General features: G+C 41.3%; 1 protein-coding gene and 1 long non-coding RNA gene across 6 annotated transcripts in view; both read right to left on the bottom strand.

Annotated features, from left to right (window-relative positions):
• Nucleotides 1–634: 634 nt before the first annotated feature.
• On the bottom strand, nucleotides 635–4,504 carry LOC145535311 (uncharacterized). Its single transcript, XR_014075360.1, has 2 exons — nucleotides 4,372–4,504; nucleotides 635–3,246 (listed from the first exon to the last, which is right to left on the bottom strand). It is a non-coding gene; the product is annotated as an uncharacterized LOC145535311 (long non-coding RNA).
• A 1,249-nt stretch (nucleotides 4,505–5,753) lies between these two features.
• Nucleotides 5,754–25,437, bottom strand: part of EDA2R (ectodysplasin A2 receptor) — a 109,065-nt gene continuing 89,381 nt past the window's right edge. For 2 of the 5 annotated variants that reach the window (XM_081563739.1, XM_081563737.1), the window contains 5 exons: nucleotides 17,220–17,398; nucleotides 16,576–16,661; nucleotides 14,809–14,973; nucleotides 10,870–11,275; nucleotides 8,175–9,630 (listed from right to left, as the gene is read on the bottom strand). In XM_081563739.1, coding sequence (XP_081419865.1) covers nucleotides 10,893–11,275; nucleotides 14,809–14,973; nucleotides 16,576–16,661; nucleotides 17,220–17,398 — 813 coding nt within the window. In that variant the 3' untranslated portion in view covers nucleotides 8,175–9,630; nucleotides 10,870–10,892. Of the gene's footprint in view, nucleotides 6,867–8,174; nucleotides 9,631–10,869; nucleotides 11,276–14,808; nucleotides 14,974–16,575; nucleotides 16,662–17,219; nucleotides 17,399–25,437 lie in introns of those variants that run through there. The other 3 variants (XR_014075359.1, XM_081563738.1, XM_081563740.1) reach the window with 3 other exon arrangements.

The following is a 25,437-nucleotide window of genomic DNA, read 5'->3' as shown; positions in this document are numbered from 1 at the left end:
CCTCCAGTATTCTTGCCTGGAAATCTCCATGGACTGGACGGAGGAGCCTGGTGTGCTGCAGTCCATGGGGTCGCAAGGAGTCAGACACGACTGAGCGACTTCACTATAAGCAGTAATTATAAAGAAGAAAGGCATCCTTCACCTCACCTCTACCCAAGATGTCTTTAAAAGCAAAGTAAAGCACTTCCCTAGCTCAATTGCTAACTAAAATTTTTAAAATTAATTTATTTAATTGGAGGATAATTACTTTACAATATTGTGATAGTTTTTGCCATACATCAACATGAGTCAGCCACAGGCATACATGTGTGCTCCTCATCCTGAACTCCTTTCCTAGAACCAAGGTGCTTCTGGGGATGACTTGGGATGATCACACAATGTTCATACCATGAGGACCATGCTCCTGGTTGGCATACCTGTGTACTGAGGTAAGCTTGGCAACAAAGGCTGGTGTCTTAATTGCTACAGAAAAGACCATTGCTAAAAAGTTATTCTGGGCTGTGTATTCTAGCCAGAAAGTTTCTTGTCTTGGGTGGAGCTTACAATGAGCTTTGTAGTGATTGTGTTTAAGGATATACCATTGGGCAATTTTGCTACATGGCTGCTGGTTTTTTTTTTTTTTTTTTTTTTCTGCAATGTTGCCCTCAGTGTCACTATCGTAACTGTACATGTTAAAGCAATTGTTAAAGGGAAATTGTTAAGGGTAAACAGTGGAGAAAGCCCTGGTCTGGGGATCAACAGACTTAGGTTAGACTGACCTCTGGCCTGACAAGTGACATATCTAATATAAGCTGCTTTTCTCTTCTTCAAAAGGATTATTATAAAACCCTATTCAGGGGATTGTGAGGATGAAATGAGACCAAAAATATAAAAGAATTTTGTAAATTATAGTCTAGAGCAGGCACAGTGAAGATGGCTTGCTGTAATATTTTGTCATTATATTATTGCTAATATAATTGTGACACAGTCACTACCTTTCCCATAGATGCAGCAATATTAGACTTGAATCACGGCAATGCAAATGGTGACTTTTGAACACCTAAGATCTGCTCAAGCTGAATCATCTTCAATTTGGATACCGGTTCTTGCCCTGGCATAAGCTCCAGACATGGCTAATTAGAGTCAGTGAGATAAGAATAAACTGTCCCAGAAGGAAAATAACAGAGAACTTAAAAGTCAAGACCTAAACCCTTGGCTCGCACATATTTGCCAATACCTGTGTTAGGTCAAGCTGCTTGATGCAGGCTTGCAATTCAATTGCTTCCACTCCCAAGTGCAGTACAATGGGAACTTTTAATTTTTTCCTAGGTGCTTTTTAGCACCCTGACTAGTGGGGTTCCCTGGGAACCCTTAATCAGTGTTTGTAGATGAACTGTTCCCAATGATACATTTAATAAAACCTTGAAAGCAGAAGTCCTGTTGTAGAGAGCATTCATTTGCCAGTGTTAGGACCTATTGAAGTGCACATGCTGTTTAATATACTTAATTAACCTCCAAGTAATCGTGGGACAAGAACTTGCTGTACAGGACTCAAAAAACCAAAACAAACAAACAAAAACAAACCCCCCAAAACAGACAATACAGAAGAATATAGACTTCAAGTTACTTATTACTTCATGGTCATGAGATATATCAGTTCAGTTCAGTTGCTCAGTCATGTCCTACTTTTTGAAACCCCATGGACTGCAGCACACTAGGCTTCCCTGTCTATTACAAACTCCCAGAGCTTGCTCAAACTCATGTCCATTGAGTCGGTGATGCCATCTAACCATCTCATCCTCTGTCATTCCCTTCTCCTCCCACCTTCAATCTTTCCCAGGATCAGGGTCTTTTTTATGAGTCAGTTCTTCACATCAGGTGGCCAAAGTATTGGGGCTTCAGCTTCAGCATCAGTCCTTCCAATGAATATTCAGGGTTGATTTCCTTCAGAATTGAATGGTTTGATGTCCTTGCTTCCCAAGGGACTCTCAAGAGTCTTCTCCAATACTGCAGTTCAAAAGGATAAATTCTTTGGTGCTCAGCTTACTTTATGGTCCAACTCTCACATCCATACATAACTACTGGAAAAACCATAGCTTTGACTATAAGGACCTTTGTTGGCAAAGTAGTATCTCTGCTTTTTAATATGCAGTTTATGTTGGTCATAGTGTTTCTTCCAAGGAGCAAGCATCTTTTAATTTCATGGCTGCATCCACAATCTGCAGTGATTTTCGAGCCCAAGAAAATAAAGTCTGTCATTGTTTCCATTGTTTCCCCATCTATTTTCCATGAAGTGATGGAACCGGATGCCATGATCTTCATTTTTTGAATGCTGAGTTTTAAACCAGCTTTTTCACTCTCCTCTTTCACTTTCATCAAGAGGCTCTTCAGTTCCTCTTTGCTTTCTGCCATAAGGGTGGTGTCATGTGCATATCTGAGGTTATTGATATTTCTCCCATGAGATATATAGGTAGGAATTAAAGGAAAAGCATAATTCTGAAGGAATCAAACAAGAAGGAATGATGAGAAATCTGAGATCCAACTGACATGTCAGTAGGAAGAGGCAGTAGGTCTTTTTTCCTCTCCTCACTCAGCTACCCCTAAGTATGTTGGAAGGTATCTTTGGAGGTCTGCTAGGAGGTACTTTGGGGAAATCAGGCCCAAGAGGGAAGGTCACTTTGGCCCCTAAACGTTCTGTAAGGTTCCAAGAAGGCAAATTCCCACCCTGCTCCCTGATGGAGGCAGGGAGTTATAGAACTTCAAATAAAGGGTGAGGCCCAGGAGACTCACGGGTAAAATATTTGCCCCACCCTATGTTCCAACACAGGACCATCACTGTTCAAACATGCATAAGATGGTCCAGCTGACCCAGGGAGTGTGGTGAGTCTAACATGACTTGGAAGAATGGAGGAGAAAACCTGTAGGCCATAGGAGGTAAGAGCTATGGGGAGAGTAAAGCAAAAAAGAAAAGAAACCCTCTCCATCCTGGATGCGGATAAAGCCATATGCTGTTTTTCAATGGAAGACTATGCTGCTGCCTGTACAACTTAGATTATGGAGCCAGCTGCTTTTTCTGGTGGTGGAAATGAACTGCTTTACTCAATATCCAAAGTTTCTTCCCTATGATCCTTAATGATATTTTAAAGGTTATTTACGCAATGTCTAGTGGATAAAAATAACCAGTGCCCTTCGACACCTTTGTCTGTCCTGCCATAGTGGTAGTGGTTTAGTCGCTGAGTCATGTCTGACTCTTTGCAACCCCATGGACTGCAGCCCACCAGGCTCCTCTGTCCATGGGATTTCCCAGGCAAGAATACTGGAGTGCATTGCCATATCCTTATCCAGGGGATCTTCCTGACCCAGGGATCAAACCTGGGCCTCCTGAATTTTAGGTGAGTTCTTTATGGGCTGAGCCACCAGGGAAGCCCTTCTGCCATAGTCAAGAGGAGTTTCTGCTTTACCTGACATTCCCTGGGCTCTATTCTCAGCCACGGAGTCCATACTTTGGTCTGGAGATGGGAATGTGGAGCAGGCTGCCTTTCCCAAATATGAATTGCTTTGAGTAAGTTACTACTCCTGTCTTGAATTCAGGTTCCTCATCTTTAAAACAGGTATAATGTATGAAAGAACTTTTTTACAATATAAAGCACTAAAGCATTATAATTGACAGATTTTTTCAAATATCTGCAGTCTGTCTGGGAGAGGCTTTTAAAGATGGGATATTTGCCCTTTCCTACCTCAAAATAAAGTTGAAGACTCAAGTCACTGCCAAAACTAAGATCAGAGACTCTTAATTTGAACACAGGAGGGTAGGAAGGACAAGTAGGGTGTACACTCCTACTGGTTTCAACCTTTCTCCTTTCTCTCTTACCCCTCAGGGGAAAATGAGGTAAGATAGACAGATGGAGCCTTGTCTGACCTTACAGCTCTTCTCACTTTTCAATCTCTTGAGAGATGGTGATGATGGAAAGTCTCTTACCTTTCCACTGGCAGAGAATATACATCCAGGCTGGATATAGGGTGGGAGTAGGGGAGCTGACGGGAGGCGGAGAGAGTGGGCCTAGTATTGTGGGCAAGGATATTACCTTAATACATTCAGGCATAAGGGCCTTATTTGGCCCCCTACCCATTTTCCTTCCCCAGAGAGTTGTTTTCTGGAACAGATATGCCAGAAAACCTACTATTCCAAACACTTCTAGAAAATGAAAACTTCAAGATACTGGAGAGGCCCCTAGCTTTAATAATTATGCTATACATCACTGAATAACTTAAGGTCAGTAACCTTTCATCTCTGAGCCTCAGCTTCATCATATGCAAACTGGGGATGGTAATCCTGGCCTTCAGTTCAGTTCAGTCGCTCAGTCATGCCCAACTCTTTGTGGCCCCATGAACTTCAGCACACCAGGCCTCCCTGTCCATCACCAGCTCCTGGAGTTTACTTAAACTCATGTCTATTGAGTTGGTGATGCCCTCCAACCATCTCATCCTCCATTGTCCCCTTCTCCTCCTGTCCTTGATCTTTCCCAGCATTGGGGTCTTTTTAAATGAGTCAACTCTTCGCATCACGTGGTCAAATTATTGGATTCTCAGCTTCAATATCAGTCATTCCAATGAACACCCAGGACTGATCTCCTTTAGGATGGATTGGTTGGATCTCCTTGCAGTCCAAGGGACTCTCAAGAGTCTTCTCCAACACCACAGTTCAAAAGCATCAATTCTTTGGCGCTCAGCTTTCTTCACAGTCCAACTCTCACATCCATACATGACTACTGGAAAAACCATAGCCTTAACTAGATGGACCTTTGTTGACAAAGTAATGTCTCTGCTTTTTAATATGCCGTCTAGGTTGGTCATAACTTTCCTTCCAAGGAGTAAGTGTCTTTTAATTTCATGTCTGCAATCACCATCTGCAGTGATTTTGGAGCCCCCCAAAATAAAGTTAGCCACTGTTTCCTGGTCTTGTGTCTGTATAAAGATCCAATGAGATGATTGCTCTGAGTACAAACTGCAAAGTTTAGCATATATATGTAGCAAATTCCAGCATTCACATCCTAAGATAATTATGCCCAATCTTGGTTTTTGCAAGTTAAGTTACCTGCAACATTCTGGACTATGTTGATGTTCAGTCATGAAGTCATGTCCAACTCTTCATGACCCCATGGACTGCAGCACACCAGGCTTCCCTGTCCCTCATCATCTCCTGGAGTTTGCCCAAGTTCATGTCCATTGCATCAGTGACACCATCCAACCATCTCATATTCTGTCACCCTCTTTTCCTTCAATCTTTCTTAGCTTTAGGGTCTTTTCTAATGAGTCGGCTCTTTGCATCAGCTAGTCAAAGTATTGGAGTGTCAGCTTCAGCTTCAGTCCTTCCAATGAGTATTCAGTGTTGATTTGACTTAAGACTGACTGGTTTGATTTCCTTGCAGTCCAAGGGACTCTCAAGAGTTGTCCCTAGCACCACAGTTTCAAAGCATCAATTCTTCAGTGCTCTGCCTTCTTTATGATCCAGCTCTCACAAGCATACATAACTACTGGAAAGACCATAGCCTTCACTCTACAGACCTTTGTCAGTAAAGTGAAGTCTTTGCTTTTTAACCCACCATCTAGGTTTGTCATAATTTTCCTGCCAAGAAGCAATCGTCTTCTAATTTCATGGCTGCAGTCACCAACCACAGTGGTTTTAGAGCCAAAGAAGAGGAAATCTGTCACTGCTTCCACCTTTTGCCCTTCTATTTGCTATGAAGTGATGGAACTGGATGCCATGACCTTAGGTTTTTTTTTTTTAATACTGAATTTTAAGCTTTTTCATTCTCTTCCTTCACCCTTATCAAGAAGTTCTTTAGTTCCTCTTCACTTTCTGGCATCAAAGTAGTATCATCTACATATCTGAGGTTGTTGATATTTCTTCCAAAAATCTGGATTCCAGCTTATAACTCATCCAGCCTGGAATTTTGCATGATGTGCTCTGTGTATAAGTTAAATAAACAGGGTGACAATAAACAGCCTTGTCACACTCCTTTCTTGTAATTCTGTGACCCTGAACCAGTCCGCTGTTCCATGTTGTTGTCGTCCAGTCACTCAGTCATGTCCGACTCTTTGCGACCCCATGGACTGCAGCACACCAGCCTTTCCTGTCCTTCACCATCTCCTGGAGCTTGCTCAAACTCATATCCATTGAGTCGGTGATGCCATCCAAAAATCTCGTCCTCTGTTGTACCCTTCTCCTCCTGCCTTCCATCTTTCCCAGGATCAGGGTCTTTTCCAATGAGTCAGCTCTTTGCATCAGGTGGCCAAAGTATTGGAGCTTCAGCTTCAGCATCAGTCCTTCCAATGAATATTCAGTACTGATTTCCTTTAGTATTGACTGGTTTGATCTCCTTGCTGTCCAAGGTATTCTCGAGAGTCTTTTCCAACACCACAGTGCAGAAGCATCGTCTTTGGCGCTCAGCTTTCTTTATGGTCCAACTCTCACATCCATACTTGACTACAGGAAAAACCATAGCTTTGACTAGATGGACCTTTGTTGGCAAAGTAATGTCTGTGCTTTTTAATATGCTATCTATCTTGGTCATAGCTTTTCTTCCAAGGTGCAACCATCTTTTAATGTCATGGCTACAGTCATCGTCTGAAGGGATTTTGGAGACCTAGAAAATAAAGTCTGTCACTGTTTTCATTGTTTTCCCATCTATTTGCCATGAAGTGATGGGGCCAGATGCCATGATCTTCGTTTTTTGAATGCTGAGTTTTAAGCTAGCTTTTTCATTCTCCTTTTGCCTTCATCAAGAGGCTCTTTAGTTTCTCTTTGCTTTCTGCCATAAGGGTGGTGTTAAAGTACTGCACTCAATATGACAGTAAATTTGGAAAACCCAGCAGTGGACACAGGACTGGAAAATGTCAGTTTTCTTTCCAATCTCAAAAAAGGGCAGGGCCAAAGAATGTTAAAATTACTGCACAATTGCACTCATTTCACATGCTAGCAAAGTAATGCTCAAAATTCTCTATGTTAGGCTTCAACAGTATGTGAACCAAGAACTCCCAGATGTTCAAGGTGGATTTAGAAAAGGCAGAGGAACCAGAGATCACGTTGCCAACATCTCTTGGATCATAGAAAAAGCAAGAGAATTCCAGAAAAACATCTACTTATGCTTCATTGACTACTCCAAAGCCTTTGTATGTGTGAATCACAGCAAACTGTGGGAAATTCTTAAAAAGATGGGAATACCAGACACATTACTTGCCTCCTGAGAAATTTGTATGCAGGTCAAGAAGCAACAGTTAGAACTGGACATGGAACAATGGACTGGTTCCAAATTGGGAAAGGAGTACGTCAAGGCTGTATATTGTTACCCTGCTTATTTAACTTATATGCAGAGTACATCATGAGAAGTGCCAGGCTGGATGAAGCACAAACTGGAATCAAGAGTGCTGGGAAAAATATCAATAACCTCAGATATGCAGATGATACCACCCTTATGGCAGTTGTTCCATATAAGTTTCTAACTGTTGCTTCTTAACTACCATATAGGTTTTTTGGAGACAGGTAAGATTGTATGATATTCCCATCTCTCTAAGAGCTTTCCACAGTTTGTTATGATCCACACAGTCAAAGGCTTTAGTGTAGTAGATGAAACAGAGGCAGATGTTTTTCTGGAATTCCCTTGCTTTCTCTATGATCCAGTGAATGTTGGCAATTTGGTCTCTGGTTCCTCTGCCTTTTCTAAACCCAGCTTGGATATCTGAAAGTTCTCAGTTAACGTAATGCTAAAGCCTAGCATGCAGGATTTTGAGCATAACCTTACTAGCATGGGAGATGAGTGCAACCATCTGGTGGCTTTAACATTCTTTTGTACTGCTCTTCTTGGGGCTTTGGGTGAGGACTGACCTTTTCCAGTCCTGTGGCCACTGCTGGGTTTTCCAAATTTGCTGACATATTGAGTGCAGCACTTTGATAGCATCATCTTTAAGGAATTTAAATAGCTCTGCTGGAATTCCATCACCTCCACTAGCTTTATTGACAGCAGTGCTTCCTAGGGCCCACTTAACTTCATACTCTATACTTCATAATGGCTCTGGGTAAGTGACCACACCATGGTGGTTATCCAGGTCACTAAGATCTCTTTTGTATAGCTCTTTTCTGGGTATGCTGGACTATATAGGCTGCTGTTAATACCAAGCAAATAAAATAGTTGCTCTATTCATCTGGGCAATTTTTATTTCAAAATCGGACTTATGTGAGGGAATGGGTGTCAGCCTAATTAGCCTATTATGGACATAAGGGAGACTTAAAAACAAAACATGGTGCCTACATCTGAGCCTCAATGTTCCAATCTACCCTGTGCCATCAGCCATGGAGGGAGAAGTTCTACTTTATTCTAAGAAGCGTGTGAAATTGGTCGTGAAGGCTTAGCAACTGATTGGTTTTTCTCTAAACTAAGAAAGCACCAATGTTTCCTGAGAGGCCCTAGGGCAGGCTTCAACGAAAACCTAAGGTCTTAAGTGTTCCCCCTAGAGCTCAGGGACTTCACAGTCACCCCAAAGACCAATGCTCTGAGCTCTGAGTTTGGCCCTGGGGATGTAGAGACTCAACCTTGGGCTTAAGAAGACCAGGCACCATGAAGGGACAAAAGAGGCAAGAAAAGAAGAGAAATAAGATAAAAGGAACTTTAGGAAGTACCCTTTTAAAGGTCAAAAATAAACTGAGTTGGGCCCCCACTAAAGAAGGTAAGAAACCCGTAAGTGGAAAGGAAAACCCCAGGGGGCAAAGGGATTAGCTCTGTGATTGTCACAGCCACAGCAGTCTAAGAGATGTGTGGGGAATTGAGGTTTCACGCCTCTCCTAACATGTGTGTAGGTGTGTGTGTGTGTGTATTGGGGAGGGGAGCAGTGCAGAGTAGCTGAAGAGGAAAAGTTTGATTTTGTCCCTAAAGTACAAGGCAGATGTATCAATAGGATACTGAGAGGCTCCTCCTTTAGGTTCACCTGACCAAAAAGGCAGGCAGTAAAACTCTACCCCATTTGTTGCCAACTATTCCCCTCCTGTCTATAATCAAGCTGATCTAGGAACATGTCTGGTAGTCCCATGACTGGGTAATCTGGCTTTCTAGACTAGCTAGGGTAGGAAAGCAAGAAATGCTGCTGGTAAGTCTTGGGGAAATGATGAAGAATAAATCCTTTGGTAGGATGAGATAGGATGTGCTCTGTCTGTAGAGTACAGGCTGTTGTAGATATCATATCCCATGCCCCTGCTGCTGTTGTGGTTTAAGAATAAGGCAGGAGAGTCCAGAGAGAATGATTTGGCTGCCAGGAGCCCAAGAGACCTAGGGAGGGAGTAGAGCAAGTTAGAAACCAATGGGGCAATCTCACTAGCTGCTTCTCTCTATCCCTCAAAAAATGGTTTAGGCCAGTGGTTAGGGTACAATAGCAGAAAAACGTCATGATGACTTGACAATTCTATCTTACTCTACATTGGTAGGACAATTCCACATGAAACTGGGTTCAGTTTTAAGTACCCCATACTTTAAATGAACCCAAAGTGGTACTTTCCAGACAGGAGATGCTCTTTTAGACTTCTTCAGGGCTATATCATGACACAGGAAGCAGATGAGGTCTGTGTGGCCCAAGGAGCAGAGCAGGGCCCAGGGTTGGTTACTATAGAGAGAAAGAAAGTTTTTCTTTACAATAAGCTCAAATCCATCAGTCATAGCAGCAATACACATTGGTGAGTAGTGAGCTTCCTGACATTGTAAGTATGTGAGCAAGGATGACACCAACACTTCGTGGGGATATTATAAAAGGGACTCAAGCATGAATTGGAGGACTTGGAAAGGAGGTTGGACTATATGACCTTGAAGGTATTTAGACTGACCTTAGTAGCAGTCTTGGCTTTCACCTACATATTGTTTACATTTTCTTAGGTAAGATATAGGGAGGGGTAGTCAATGGGGAACCTGGACACTATCATAGCTTAGGAGAAATATTGAAATGGGTGGTACAAGTAGTTGGTTAGTTGAAAAATAAGAGTCCACTCTCATGCTTCATACTGTCCCTTGTTACTTCCTTAAGCTTTTGAGAAAGGAACATTGGCTATGGAATAGTCACATTGATTGAGTTGGACAAGCCCTGGATTGGAGCTTCAAAACCTGGGCTCTAGCTCAGTTCTGCCACTGGAATGCTCTGTGACTTTGAGCAAATTATTTCTCCTCTCTGTGTCTCAGGTCTTGCCTCTATAAAATGAGGCTATTAAACCTTGAACTGCTTACCACAAAGGGATGTTATGAAGACCAGATGACTGTAGTGTATATGTAGGGATATACAAATTGTGACTGCTAAAAAGGAAGGGAAAGAAAAACTAACATGGTTTAAATACCTCTAATGAATTAGACACTGTAAAAGGCACTTGCACATGCCGTTTCTCACTCACCTCTCACACTATAAGGTGAATAGTATTTCTTATTTTTCACAGATTAACGACCTGAGACTCAGAGAGGTGAAGGAATTTATACAAGGTTCACACAGCTATTAAGGAATGGAGGTAGATTTGAAATATAGGACTGCCAGATACTGAGGTGTATTTTCCCACTGTACCTTGCTGCTTGAACACATGATGGGAGATAACTGAATATAACTATTAGACAGTGGGGCCCCAAGAAAGCTTGCAAAAGGCCAGGATAGAGAAATTGTTATTATGTCAACCTGGCCAGTTCTTTGACAACTATAGGCCCAGCTCTGTGATATATGACTGACTGGCTCAAAATAATTAGCATTAACATTGTTGTCCCTCCATCCAGCAGTGTTCCTAGCTTGCTGTTCCTCTACCCCTAGCCCTACTGAACTCCAGGGGATAATTCTTGTGGGGATGGTCCCCAGTTTCTGGTCTTTCTGCCTTACCTTTCCAGCTCACCTCAGTAGAGTTAAGGGCTGAGGACTTCAAAGAGCACAGTGAGCTCTGGCCTATCTCCAGAGCTTTCAGCTGCATTTCCTGCTAAGGTCTCAGCTCCAGTATAGGAAGCAGAACTGGAAAACTTTCGCAGGTCCAGCTCTGTGCATTCGATGGGAGTGTGGACCCAGTGGGAATGGCTCTCTGAGGCACAGGAGGCCAAGGTAAAAGATTCTTGTATGGGGAAGCCATGAGTTGAGCTGCTGTTGTCATCCAGGATGGAATTAAGTGGCTGGGTCTCAAATATGCTTTCACTCAGTGGGGACTCAGGGCTGGTCTTCTGGCCAGGAGATATGGGGAAGAGAGATTCCTCCTCTGCTGTCTCACCAGCCTCATACTGCAGCGAACCTCCTGCAACTTGAAACAGAAAGCCATTGTGTCAGAGGAAGCCAAAAGTAGGGGCTCCTCTCAGTGGAGCAGCTGGTCCTGAGCACAAAATTGGGAAATATCTGGGAACTAGTGCACTCCTTCCCATCCCTGGGAATCAGAGCACATAGCACCAGGCTGAGATGACACAGTTGAGAAACATTTACACTGGGGTATCAGATTGAGGTTACCTGGTGGTGGATCAGGGAAAAAGAGTCAGTTTCTCCAGAGAAAGAGAATCCTTTGTGGGAAGCAGGAATTTAACAAAATCCACTCTAGATCTGGAAATGAGCTTTATTTCCTGGTGCTATTCCTATGTATATGTTGTGTTATATGGCAAAAGGCACTTTGCAGGTGGAATTAAGATTATGGACCTTAAACTAGGTAGATTATCCTGGATTACCCAAGTGGGCCCAATGTAATCACATGTGTCCTTAAAAAGGGAATATGGAGTAAGAAGAGTCAGAGAGAGTATCAAATATGTGAAATGAAAAGGACTTGACCACCATTGCTAGTTTTGAAAATAGAAAGGGGTCATAAGCCAAAGAGCAGGTGGTATATAGAAACCGGGACTGGCCCTCAGCAAGGAAATGGGACCTCAGCCCTATAACTGCAAGGAACTGAATTCTTCTATCTTTCTGAATGATTTAGGAAGTAGATTATCTTCTGAAGCCTCCATAAAGGGATATAGCCTTGGCAACACCTTGATTTCAGCCTCGTTAGACTCTAAGTGGCAATCCAGCCAAGCTTACAAAGCTTCTGATCTATGGAAATGGTAAGATAAAAAGTGAGTGTTATTTTAAGCTATTAACTTTGTAGTAATTTATTATAGAAGTGATAGAAAATTAATATGCCTTTTATGCATAAATCTGATTCAACATCAGGTTACAAACTAAGAGCCTATAGGATGTGTGTTTGTTTGACCCCTGCATTGTGGCTTTGGTTGCTTTTAATTACAACTCATTGCTAGAACTTAACACCATTTCATACAAAAATTTAGATTCTTGGCTTCTCTTGAAAATTCCAAAGGTTTTGAAACATTGAATATTCCTACATGGTAATAAACAGCTAAAGCTGGGTAGTAGATTCCCTTTATTTTATTTTTTTAATAAATTTATTTATTTTAGTTGGGGGCTAATTACTTTACAATATTGTAGTAGTTTTTGCCATACATTGACATGAATCAGCCATGGGTTTACATGTGTTCCCCGTCCTGGACCCCCCTCCCACCTCCCTCCCCATCCTATCCCTCTGGGTCATCCCATTGCCCCAGCCCTGAGCATTTGTCTCATGCATGGAACCTGGAATGGTGTTCTGTTTCACATATGATAATACGCATGTTTCAATGCTATTGTCCCAGAACATCCCACCCTCACCTTCTCCCTCAGAGTCCATAAGACTGTTCTATGCATCTGTGTCTCTTATTCTGTCTCGCATATAGGGTTATCATTTCCCTTTAGACAGGGGATGAACTATTCAGTTTGTCACAATTCCTACTCCTCTCTATTGTACCTTATGTTGGATCCAATTCACATATTAATCTCACCTATACAAGCCCAGTATGCATATAAGTCAGTGACTTCTGATAAACACCTTCCCCAAATGAGAAAATGTCTTACCCTATTTCCCCTATGGAGACCATGGGGGAGCTACCTGCCCTCATATCCTCAGAGAAGGGTACTGCATTATTATTTTGAAGACAGAGGAGGAGCCGAGAAAGGTTACCCATTTCTTTTCTCCTAAGGCTGCTAAGTCGCTTCAGTCGTGTCCAACTCTGTGCGACCCCATAGACGGCAGCCCACCAGGCTCCACCATCCCTGGGATTCTCCAGGCAAGAATACCGGAGTGGGTTGCCATTTCCTTCTCCAGTGCATGAAAGGGAAAAGTGAAAGTGAAGTCGCTCAGTTGTGTCCGACTCTCAGCGACCCCATGGACTGTAGCCTACCAGGCTCCTCCGTCCATGGGATTTTCCAGGCAAGAGTACTGGAGTGGGGTGCCATTGCCTTCTCCTAAGGCAGGGGGAGGGAAACAGGCAGCTCTCAAATATTGCTTCATCTTCTTCCTTCTGGGCCCTGGAGCCCAAATGTTTCATTGCCCATGCCCAGAGAGTAGTCAACTGCTCTTATCTGAGAAACTGGCCTCCAAAGTCAGAGACAAGATGGTTCACCCTGAGCCACAATGTTCTGGGAGACATCAGAGAGTAGAGGTGAGAGAATCAGAGTTTTAGAAGGGTCATAAAGGGATAAGAAGGAAATGGCAATCCAATCCAGGATTCTTTCTTGGAGAATCCCATGGACAGAGGAACCTGGCAGGCTACAGTCCATGGGGTCGCAAGAGTCGGACACGACTTAGTGACTAAATCACAAAGGGATAATAGGGTTCCCCTTGTGCCCTGCATCCCTTGAAATTTTAGATTTATCTCCACTTAAGTGGTAGAGTCAAACATATCTGCTAGGCTTTTTGAAAATCATATAGCAGGCCCTAGATCTGAACCTGTAAAAGGCAGGTCTATATAAGCAGGATCTTTACACAGAGAGGTTGAAAAAAGTTGTGTTGCTTTGGATCCAATATCCAGTAGACTGATGAGGAGTCCTAAGCATCTGTGTATCTATTAGAATGTATCTTCCCTTACTAAGTCGACTCCATTTACTAGGCTGGGTTCCTGTTTTGGTGTTTCTGTTTAGCTCTCAACTCCCTTGAGGGCACTGAAGGTACACCAAGCCTCAGTACTCTTGACTGAAAATTTAACTCCTTGTTTGGCCTTGGCCAGCCACCATCCCACCTCCCCTATATTTGCCCTCAGTGACCTGGACTTTCTGTCCCACATTCTTGGCTAATGGCTGGACTTGTGCTGAAAACAGATCATGATGTTATTTCTGACTTTAAGTCTCCTATGGGCTGGGCCAGACCTCTTTGGGTATCATTACTGTCTGAGAAAAAAATGTCTAATTTTGTCAATTTCTCTGGACACTGGTCTCTGTTACTCACATCTGGTGTATCACTATACTGATAACCATTGCCTGAGACCTCACTCACTTTTATTACAGTCATGTCTCATTCCAGCCAGCCTTCCTCCTTTCCTGACATGCTCCAGAATCTATACCTATTTGTAGAAATGACTAGTTAGAAAAGAACTTAGAAATTAACTCTATCATTTTAAAGGTTAAGCAGAAAGATTTAAATATTAAGGAGAAAGAAGCTAGATGACTTATCTGAAATTACACAGTGATTTAGAGGTAGATTTAGAACCTAGGTCTTCAGGTGCCTTTCTCAAGGGTTTTCCCATAATATTGTAGTTCTTTATGAACTCCCATACCTTAATGAACCAGGTCCCATAAACTCACAGTGTCACCCTCAATTATCTCTGAAGTCTTGTGCCCATTGCCACCCCCAGATAGTCTACCTTTGAGGCTTTTCATCACTGTAGGGAAAGTCCATTAACTCTCAATCCCAGGAATTTCCTCTATTCAGCTATTCAGAAACTTGTTCCTGATTCATGTAATATGTGAAGCAGCTACCCTTACCACGCTGGCAATGTCTGTTGAAGAACTGCTTGCAGTAGAGGAAGAAGAGCCCCAGGAAGGCCAGGGTAAACACCACGAGCAGACTGCTCACCAGTGCAACAAGTGTGGCCTCCTGAGGGGATACTGTAGTTACATCTGCCTTCACTAAGCTCAGCTGGAAGGCACCTGTGAGACAAGAAAGTGGGGAGGTCAGTCACTATAGGCAGTCAATAGTCATCCTGACACTGGGCCTGGACTTCCTCAAGCCAGCATCCTCTCCCTAGGGTCTTCCTCAATTAAGGCTGCTAAATTGGTTCTACTCCTTTGTAGAGCAAGGAAAAGTGTACAGAACAAAATGGAGGAACTCGAATCTATTGCTGATATGGTATAAATTAGTATAGCTACTTGAAGATTCACATAATATCTTATGGTCTTTCCATGTCATATCTAGTTATATAAAAACTAGAAAAATTGTTCTAGAAAAATAGAAACAAACTAAAATGTTCATCAGGGCACATGATAAATAAATCATGATATAATTCTATAATGTAATATTATATAGCATTTAAAATAAAAGACCTATATGGTTCAATATAAATAATCCAGATGGGAAAAGTAAATTGGAGAGTATATAGTTTGATATCATTTATGCAAAATATTACAAAATTAAAAAAATAGTATATATTGCCTATGAATATATATATATATATGTATTTACATATATCAAAACATGGTTGGAGAGTACGGCAGAGTCATAATGCTCACCAGTTATCCACATGTTTCTCTACATTTCCCATATACCCTTATAGTAAGGCCATCAGAGTAATTCTGGCCAATGAACTGTGAGTGGAAGTAATATATGTTACTTGCAGACTGAAATAGTTAACAGCTAATAGGTCTGTCTCCTCTATCTCTTACCCTGTCCCACCAACCTGGAAGCCACATGGTTTGATGGTATATTCACAAGATGGAAGAAGACATTTGCATAGCAAAAAGCAAACTTTTGTTATGTTAAATCACTGAGATTTGGGAGTTTGTTACTGTAGAATATCCTACCAACAAGATATACACAATTTCATGTTACTGGTTGCCTCTGGGGAGGTAAAGAGAGAACGAAACTCAGAAAGGACAGAAAAATGAGCTCGGTTTAACCTGTGGAATCTTCATCTTAAAAAATATCTGAAGCAACTACGTAAGATTTTAAGATTTATTAATTATTGATACTGTATAACTGAGCATTTTTATTTTTTATATTTTTCTGCATTTAAAATATTTCTACATGTTTGAAATATTTCATGTTTTGAAAAGATATAACTCAAAAAATGTGAGTTGACATAGAGATGGTAGATAGACAAAAATGATAGACATATAAATGGATAGTGATATGGGTACAGACTAGATCCTAGTACTTCAGCCTGTTACTAGTCCTAACCATCAGGGACTCCTATAAACTTCAAATAAATAATCCACAAGTGTACAAATGTTATAATTTATAAAGTGCTTCTAAGCTATTATTTCATTAGAAACAGCATCTCACAAGGTATGACGAACAATTTTCATGACTTACATTTTTTTCAGATAAGGGAAATGAAGTTCAATGAGTTCCAATGATTTTTAGAAGATTGCACAGAAAATATATTGTGAAATTATTATTCAAATTTAACAGATTCCCTTGCCAATACACCCTATAGGAAGGAGTAGGAGAGGGTGGGGGAAGACTTTACTACCCCATTTTGCTGTCACCCAGTGGATTGGGGAAGAAAGGGGAGAAGAGAACGGGATACACACACTGAACTTCAGAGGTGGGTGTCTGCTTTGTGCACGGGATACATTCTTGATCTTGCAGGCCTCCAATACGTGTCTTTTGGTAGAATCTGTGGTCAGAACAATAAGAAATGGCAAGGTGATCAAACAAGCAATGTAGTTGGACTGGTCTGTCTTGAACCATAGGCAGCTTCTAAGAGTCTCGCCCTCTAGGAAGCCATCTCTCATTCTGACTCCTCTTGAGTTCTCTACCTCTATGTCTGTTTCTGACTTAGAATCCCAGACTCCTCGCCTCTTCCCCCATTCACAAAACCCTATAGCCAAAAGAGGAACTAGTCTCACAAGAGAAGGAAACACTGCTTTGATACCAACTGCTTCCTAATCTCTTTTAGATCTACAGTGAGATTTACCTTGAAACTTGGGTCTGAGTAAAGTATGCCAGCATGATAAAAAAAAAAAGCTGTTTACAACTCATCTATAACTGACTGTGTGCTAGGCACTTTATAAGAGGATCTTGAGAAGATACTGTTTTGCCCTCATGGGAGCTTAACCTCATCATTATATGGACAGTTAGAATACTTGAACTAAGCTCTGAGAGGTAAGGGTCAGTGAGACCTCCAATGGCTAGAGAAGGACCAGAAGAGCTTGACCTCATATAGAAGGCTTACCTGGGCAGACAGTTCCCACAGATGGCATTAGAGGTAGCTGTACAATTGGCCTTCTGGATACGATTGATGACAGCACAGGTGATGCAAGTTTGACATCTATGGTGTCCCCAGCTGCTTTTATATCTGCGGGGAGGGCAGGCTGTGCAGTATGCATCTCCACCCTCTCCATAACCACAATCCTGTAGAGAAACGTGAGTCACTAGCATTACAGAAATTTTGAGAGAGGATTAGCTATGGGACTAGTGGACACTGCATAGAGCAACATTTTAGAAACTGCAAGTTGCAACCCATTACTGAATCATGACATCAACTTAAAAGGTTTCAACCAGTACTGAAAGTTGAAATAAGATAAAATAAAATAATGACACCAAATTTCAGAGTGCAGAGCATGTACTAAAGCTAGGTTTTTATATCAATCATCATAGGCTAGGTCAGTTCAATACAGTTCAGTTGCTCAGTCATGTCCGACTCTTTGTGACCCCATGGACTGCAGCAGGTCAGGTCTCCCTGTCCGTCACCAACTTCCAGAGTTTACTCAAACTCATGTCCATTGAGTCAGTGATGCCATCCAACTATCTCATCTTCTGTCGTCCCCTTCTCCTCCCATCTTCAATCTTTCCCAGCATCAGGGTTTTTTCAAATGAATTAGTTCTTCGCATCAGGTGGCCAGAGTATTGGAGTTTCAGCTTCAGCATCAGTCCTTCCAATGAATATTCAGGACTGATTTCCTTTAGGATGGACTGGTTGGATTTCCTTGCAGTCCAAGGGACTCTCAAGAGTCTTCTCCAACACCATAGTTCAAAAACATCAATTCTTCAGCACTCAGCTTTCTTTATAGTCCAACTCTCACATTTATACATGACCACTGGAAAAACCATAGCTTTGACTAGACAGACATTTTGTGGCAAAGTAACGTCTCTGCTTTTTAATATGTTATCTAGGTTGGTCATAACTTTTCTTCCAAGGGGCAAGTGTCTTTTAATTTTATGTCTGCAGTCACCATCTGCAGTGATTTTGGAGACCAAAAAGATAAAGTCTGTCACTGTTTCCACTGTTTCCCCATCTATTTGCTGTGAAGTGATGGGACCAGATGCCATGATCTTAGTTTTCTGAATATTGAGCTTTAAGCCAACTTTTTCACTCTCCTCTTTCACTTTCATCAGGAGGCTCTTTAGTTCTTCTTAGCTTTCTGCCATAAGGGCGGTGTCATTTGCATATCAGAGATTATTGATATTTCTCCCGGCAATCTTGATTCCAGCTTGTGCTTCATCCAGCCCAGCGTTTCTCATGAGGTACTCTGCATATCAGTTACATAAGCAGGATGACAATATACAGCCTTGATGTACTCCTTTCCTTATTTGGTACCAGTCTATTGCTCCATGATTAGTTCTAACTGTTGCTTCCTGACCTGCATGCAGATTTCTTAAGAAGCAGGTCAGGTGGTCTGATATTCCTGTCTCTTTAAGAATTTTCCACATTTTGTTGTGCTCCACACAGTCAAAGGCTTTGGCATAGTCAATAAAGCAGAAATATAGGTTTTTATGGAACTCGCTTGCTTTTTCAATGATCCAATGGATGTTGGTAATTTGATCTCTGGTTCCTCTGCCTTTTCTAAGACCAGCTTGAACATCTGGAATTTCACGGTTCATGTATTGCTGAAGCCTTGCTTGGAGAATTTTGAGCATTACTTTACTAGTATGTGAGATGAGTGCAATTGTGTGGTAGTTTGAGCATTCTTTGGCATTGCCTTTCTTTGGGATTGGAATGAAAACTGACCTTTTCCAGTCCTGTGGCCACTGCTGAGTTTTCCAGATTTGCTGGCATATCGAGTGCAGCACTTTCACAGCACCATCTTTCAGGATTTGAAATAGCTCAACTGGAATTCCATCACCTCCACTAGCTTTGTTCATAGTGATGCTTTCTAAGGCCCACTTGACTTCACATCCCAGAATGTCTGGCTCTAGGTGAGCGATCACACCATCATGATCATCTGGGTTGTGAAGATCCTTTTTGTACAGTTCCTCTGTGTATTCTTGCCACCTCTTCTTAATATCTTCTGCTCCTGTTAGGTCCATACCATTTCTGTCCTTTATTGAGCCCATCTTTGCATGAAATGTTCCCTTGGTATCTCTAATTTTCTTGAAGAGATCACTAGTCTTTCTCATTATATTGTTTTCCTCTATTTCTTTGCATTGATCTCTGAGGAAGGCTTTCTTATCTCTCCTTGCTATTCTTTGGAACTCTGCATTCAAATGAGTATATCTTTCTTTTTCTCCTTTGCTTTTCACTTCTCTTCTTTTCACAGCTATTGGTAAGGCCTCCTCAGACAACCATTTTACCTTTTTGCATTTCTTTTTCTTGGGGATGGTCTTGATCCCTGACTCCTGTACGATATCATGAACCTCCGTCCATAGGTCTTCAAACACTCTGTCTATCAGATCTAATCCCTTAAATCTATTTCTCACTTCCATTGTATAATCATAAGGGATTTGATTTAGGTCATACCTGAATTGTCTAGTGGTTTTCCTTAGTTTCTTCAATTTAAATCTGAATTTGGAAATAAGCTCATGACCTGAGCCACAGTCAGCTCCTGGTCTTGTTTTTGCTGACTGTATAGAGCTTCTCCATTTTTGACTGCAAAGAATATAATCAATCTGATTTCGGTATTGACCATCTGGTGATGTCCATCTGTAGAGTTTTCGCTTCTGGATAGGTAATGCTATGGTGAAAAAGCAAACTCCAAACCTCTGTGTCTCAAAAGAACAAAAATTTATTTCTTATGCTATTTGGCTACCAGAGATTTCCTAGGGGCTCTGCCTTGACTACACAGGATGACAGAGGCTTCATCTTTATGCTGCTATGATTGGAGCATCAGAGAAAAGAAAATATTGTGAGCTTATCATTAGTAACTACAAAGTAAAGTAATATATAATTCCATAATGTGCCAGAAGTGGGGAGCTGAAAATATTTGACAATGAAGTTTAATCATTACCTACTCTCAGCCTTGACGTACTCCTTTTCCTATTTGGAACCAGTCTGTTGTTCCATGTCCAGTTCTAACTGTTGCTTCCAATACAGTATACTAATGCATATATATGGGATTTAGAAAGATGGTAACAATGACCTTATATGCGAGACAGCAAAAGAGACACAGATGTATAGGACAGTCTTTTGGACTCTGTGGGAGAAGGCGAGGGTGGGGTGATTTGAGAGAATAGTATTGAAACATGTGTATTATCATATGAGAAACATATTGCCAGTTCAGGTTTGATGCATGAGACAGGGTGCTCAGGGTTGGTGCACTGGGATGACCCTGAGGGATGGGATGGGGAAGGACGTGGGAGGGGGGTTCAGGATGGGGAACACATGTACACCCATGGCTGATTTACGTCAATGTATGGCAAAAACCACTATAATATTGTAAAGTAATTAGCCTCCAATTAAAATAAATAAATTAAAAAAAGAACATTCTCAAACACCATAGACAAAAAATAAACTCAAAATGGATTAAGGACCTAATTATAAGCCTGCATACTATAAAACTCATAGAGGAAAACATAAGCAAAACACTCTATGATATAAATTACAGAAATATCTTTTTGGATTCACCTCCAGAGTAATGAAAATAGAAACAAATATAAACAAATAGGACCTAATTAAACTTAAAAGTTTTTTCATGGCAGTGGAAACAATAAACAAATCAAAAAGGCAACCCACAGAATGAGATAAAATATTTCCAAACAATGCAATTGACAAAAGATTAATCTCCAAAATATACAAACAGCTCAATATAAAAAAAGGCAAAGAACCTTATCAAAAAATGGGGATATGGTCTAAATAGATCTTTCTTCAAAGAAGAATAATGGATGGCCAAAAAACACATGAAAAGATGCTCAACATCACTCATTATTGGGCTTCCCAGGTGGCGCCAGCCATAAAGAATCCACCTGCCAATGCAGGAGATGCAGGAAATGCAAGTTCAAACCCTGGGTTGAGTAGATCCTCTGGAGAAGGGAATGGCAACCCACTCCAGTGTTCTCGCTTGGAAAATTCCGTGGATAGAGGAGCTTGGCGGGCTACAGTCCATGGGGTCACAAAGAGCTGGACATGACTGAGCATATTTGGAATTAATAATCACTAATTATGGCAACCCACTCTGGTACTCTTGCCTGGAAAATCCCATGGACATAGGAGCCTGGGGGGCTGCAGTCCATGGGGTCGCGAAGAGTCGGACACGACTGAGCAACTTCACTTTCACTTTTCACTTTCATGCATTGGAGAAGGAAATGGCAACCCACTCCAGTGTTCTTGCCTGGAGAATCCCAGGGATGGGGGAGCCTGGTAGGCTGCCGTCTTTGGGGTTGCACAGAGTCGGACATGATTGAAGCGACTTAGCAGTAGCAGCAGCAATTATTAGAGAAATACAAATCAAAACTACAATGTAATATCACCTCACATTGGTCAGAATGACCATCTTCAAAAAATCTATAGACAATACATGCTGGAGAAGACATGGAGAGAAGGGAACCCTCTTGCGTTGTTGGTGGGAATGTGAATTGATAAAGCTACTATGGAGAACAGTATGGAGGTTCTTTAGAAAACTAAAAATAGAGTTACCAGAAGATCCAGCAATCCCACTCCTGGGCATATATAAGGCATATCAATACTTCAGAAAGATACTTGAACTCAAATGTTCATTGAGCACTATTTACAATAGTCAAGGCATGGAAATAACCTAAATGTCTATCTACAGTGAAAGGTTAAAGAGATGTGGTACATTTGTATAATGGAATATTATTTAGTCATAAAAATGGAAATAATGCCCTTTGCCACAACACGAATGGAACTATAGATTGTCATACTAAGTGAAGTAAGTCAGACAGAAAAAAACAAATATGATATCATTCATATGTGGAATATAAAAAATGATACAAATAAACTTATTCAAAAAACAGAAAGGGACTCACAGACTTAGAAAATAAACTTATAGTTAACAAATGAAACGTTGAGCGGAGGGATAAATTAGGAGGTTGGTTTTAACAGATACGCATTACTATATATAAAATAGATAATCAACAGGGACCTACTGTATAGCACAGAGAACTCATCTCAGTATTCTCTAATAACCTATATGGGAAAAGAATCTGAAAAATAATATATTATGTATACATGTATAACTAAATCACTTTTCTGTACATCTGAAACTAACATAACATTGTAAATTAAGTATACATATAAAATAAATATTAATAACAAAGAAATGAATCTGAGTATATTATTATTAATTACAAGCTTACAGAAATTAAATAAAATTAGCAAAGAATATTTAAACAATTATATACAAACAAATTAGATAATCTAGATGAAGGGGGTAAGTTCCTAGAAATCCACAGATTACCTAAGCTGAGTCAATAAGAAACAGATAATATCAACAGAGTTATAACAAGGAAAGAGAGTGAATCAGTAATCATGAATCTCTAAATGGAGAAAAATCCAGGAAGAGATAGCTTCTCTACTGACTCTAACAGACATTAAAAGAATTACTCCTAATATTTTTTCAAAATTTACCAAAAAATTAAATGAAATTTAATACCTAACTCATGATATGAGGCCAGCAATTACCTGATAAAATACCAGATAAAACCACACCACAAGAAAAGAAAATTATACACCAATATTCCTCATGTATATTCACTTAAAAATTTCAAAAAATATAACCATAATGAATCCTATAGCACATTAAAAGGATTACACACCAAGAGAAGTTTATCATAAGCATGCATGGATGATTTAACATAAGAAAATCAGTGTTAACATCATTTACTAATAGAAAAAAGAGAGAAAAAAAAGACACGATCATCTCAATTACCAAAGAAAAATAGAAATAAAAGGGAACTTCCCCATTATGGTAAAAAACATATATGAAAAATCCAAAGTTTATATCAAACTCGATGGTAAAATACTGACACCTTCCCCTTATGATTAGAAACAACAAAAAAGAATGGCCACTTTTACTACTACAAGTCAGCATCTTAATAGAAGTTATAGCTAGAGTTATTATAGAAGGAAAATATATAAAATGTATACAAACTGGAAGTAAAGAAGTCCCTGGACCACTAGGAACTCCCCTGGTGGTCCAGTGGTAAAGACTCTGCACTTCCAATGTAAGGGGTGAACGTTCAATCCCTGATTGGGGAATTAAGATCTCACGTGCTGTGCAGCATGGCCAAGGAAAAAAAGTAAAACTATATTTGTAGATCACAAGATCCTATGTGTAGAAAAACCCAATTATTCCACAAATGTAGAGCTAGTAAATTTTTATGGGCTAAATTACGTGCTGCGCTGTGCTTAGTCGATCAGTCATGTCCAACTCTTTGCGACCACATGTACTGTAGCCTGCCAGGCTCCTCTGTCCATGGAATTCTCCAGGCAAGAATACTGGAGTGGATAGCTGTTCCCTTCTCCAGGGGATCTTCCCAACCCAGGAATCGAACCCAGGTCTTCCACATTGCAGGTGGATTATGTATCTGTTGAGCCACCAGGGAAGCCCAAGAATACTGGAATGGGTAGCCTATTCCTTCTCCAGTGGATCTTCCCAACCCAGGAATCAAACCAGGGTCTCCTGCATTGCAGGTGGATTCTTTATGAGCTGAGCTACCAGAGAAGACCACAGAATTATGTCCCACCCCCTAAATCATACATTGAAGCCATAACTCTTGTACCTCAGAATGTGACTGTATTTCCAAGCTGGAACATTTACAGAGATAATTAAAATGGAATGGTAGGGTGTGCCCTAGTGCAATATGACTAATACCCTTACAAGAAGAGATTTTGGGGGGCAGTCCCAAGATGGAGGAGGAATAGGATAGGAGGTTCACTTTCTCCCCCCAAAACACTACAAAAGATCATCTGCATGTGGAGCAACTTTCCCACAGAACAACTTCTGAACACTAGCGAAGGACACCAAATGCCCAGAAATGCAAACCAATCTCCTCAGAATGAGGATAAGGATGAAAAGAGAGACAAAGGATTTTGGGACAGGGACTCTTCTTGGGGAGGGAGTCATGAAGGAGAAGAAGTTCACACACAATAGGAAACCTTCTCAAAGGCAGGGTCAATGCGAGCTTAGGAAACTCACAGGGAAGACCGAGAAAATTTCACCACAGAAATAGTGCTGAGAAGAGTCTCACATGCTTGCATCCACCCACAGCGAGTGGGAGCTGGGTGCAGAGGCATGGGCTGTGTCATTGGTTATCAGGGAAAGGACCTGGGTTGAATGCTGTGAGGACACTCTGAGGGGGCTAATGTGACATAGCACAGACAGAATGAGGAAAACGTGGGATTGCCAGAGGAACAAAGAGAAAAAAAGGACCATTCCCACAGGACAGTTCTAACACCACATTTTGATTCCTGGTGTGCTTGTAGAATCAGAATACCAAAGTGGGGTGAGCTTGCCCTAGTGAATATCAAAGTGGGGTGAACTTGCTGCCATTTACAGCCCAGGAAGCAGAGAGGCAGGTGTGCACCAGCTAGAGGCAGAAGGCAAAGGGCCGCTGCAATCTCAGCCCCAGAGACCACATCTGCTGCCAAGCTGTGAGCAGACTGCCAGCCACTACCCACGTCTTCCTGAGATCCTGGACAGCTCAGGTCTGCTGGCAGTGTCACAGCTTGAGACCAGCTCCCCTGAGGAGACCCATGACCCACCTGGGACTGTGACCTCACAACACACCTGGGAGCCCAAGTGGATTGGCCCTGGGAGGTGCACTCCCACCGTGAGCTGTGGCAACCCCTGTGTGGTCCATCCACTCATACATGCCAGCAGTATCCCTCCCTCTCCACAGCACAACTGAGCAAGTGAGCCCGAATAAGTGGCCACTTTTGCCTCTTCTTGTCAGGGTGGAGATAAGACACTGAAGAGAGACTTGCAAGCAAAGGCAGCCAGCGAGAGTAAAGAAAAAATGGGGAACCACCCCGGAAATGGCAGGTGCAACAGATTAAAATCCTGCAGGCCTTCCTAGATATATCTGAGTGAGCAACTCAGCTGAAGCAGGAAAAGAGAACATTCATTTCAGTACCACCAGATACATACTCTCTGCCTCTTATAAATTTTTGATTATAATTATTATTTTAATTTTTAATTTTATTATTTTAAAATTTTAATTCTTTTTTCCCTCATTTTCCCCCTTTCTTTGCCCCTCCTTTTTTTCTTTTTTCCCTC

This window comes from Giraffa tippelskirchi, chromosome X, assembly GCF_054371585.1.
Source record: "Giraffa tippelskirchi isolate mGirTip1 chromosome X, T2T-mGirTip1v1.2.pri, whole genome shotgun sequence".
NCBI lineage: Eukaryota > Metazoa > Chordata > Mammalia > Artiodactyla > Giraffidae > Giraffa > Giraffa tippelskirchi.
Note: the sequence above shows the minus strand (reverse complement) of the source record. Positions and strands in the feature narration are given on the sequence as shown.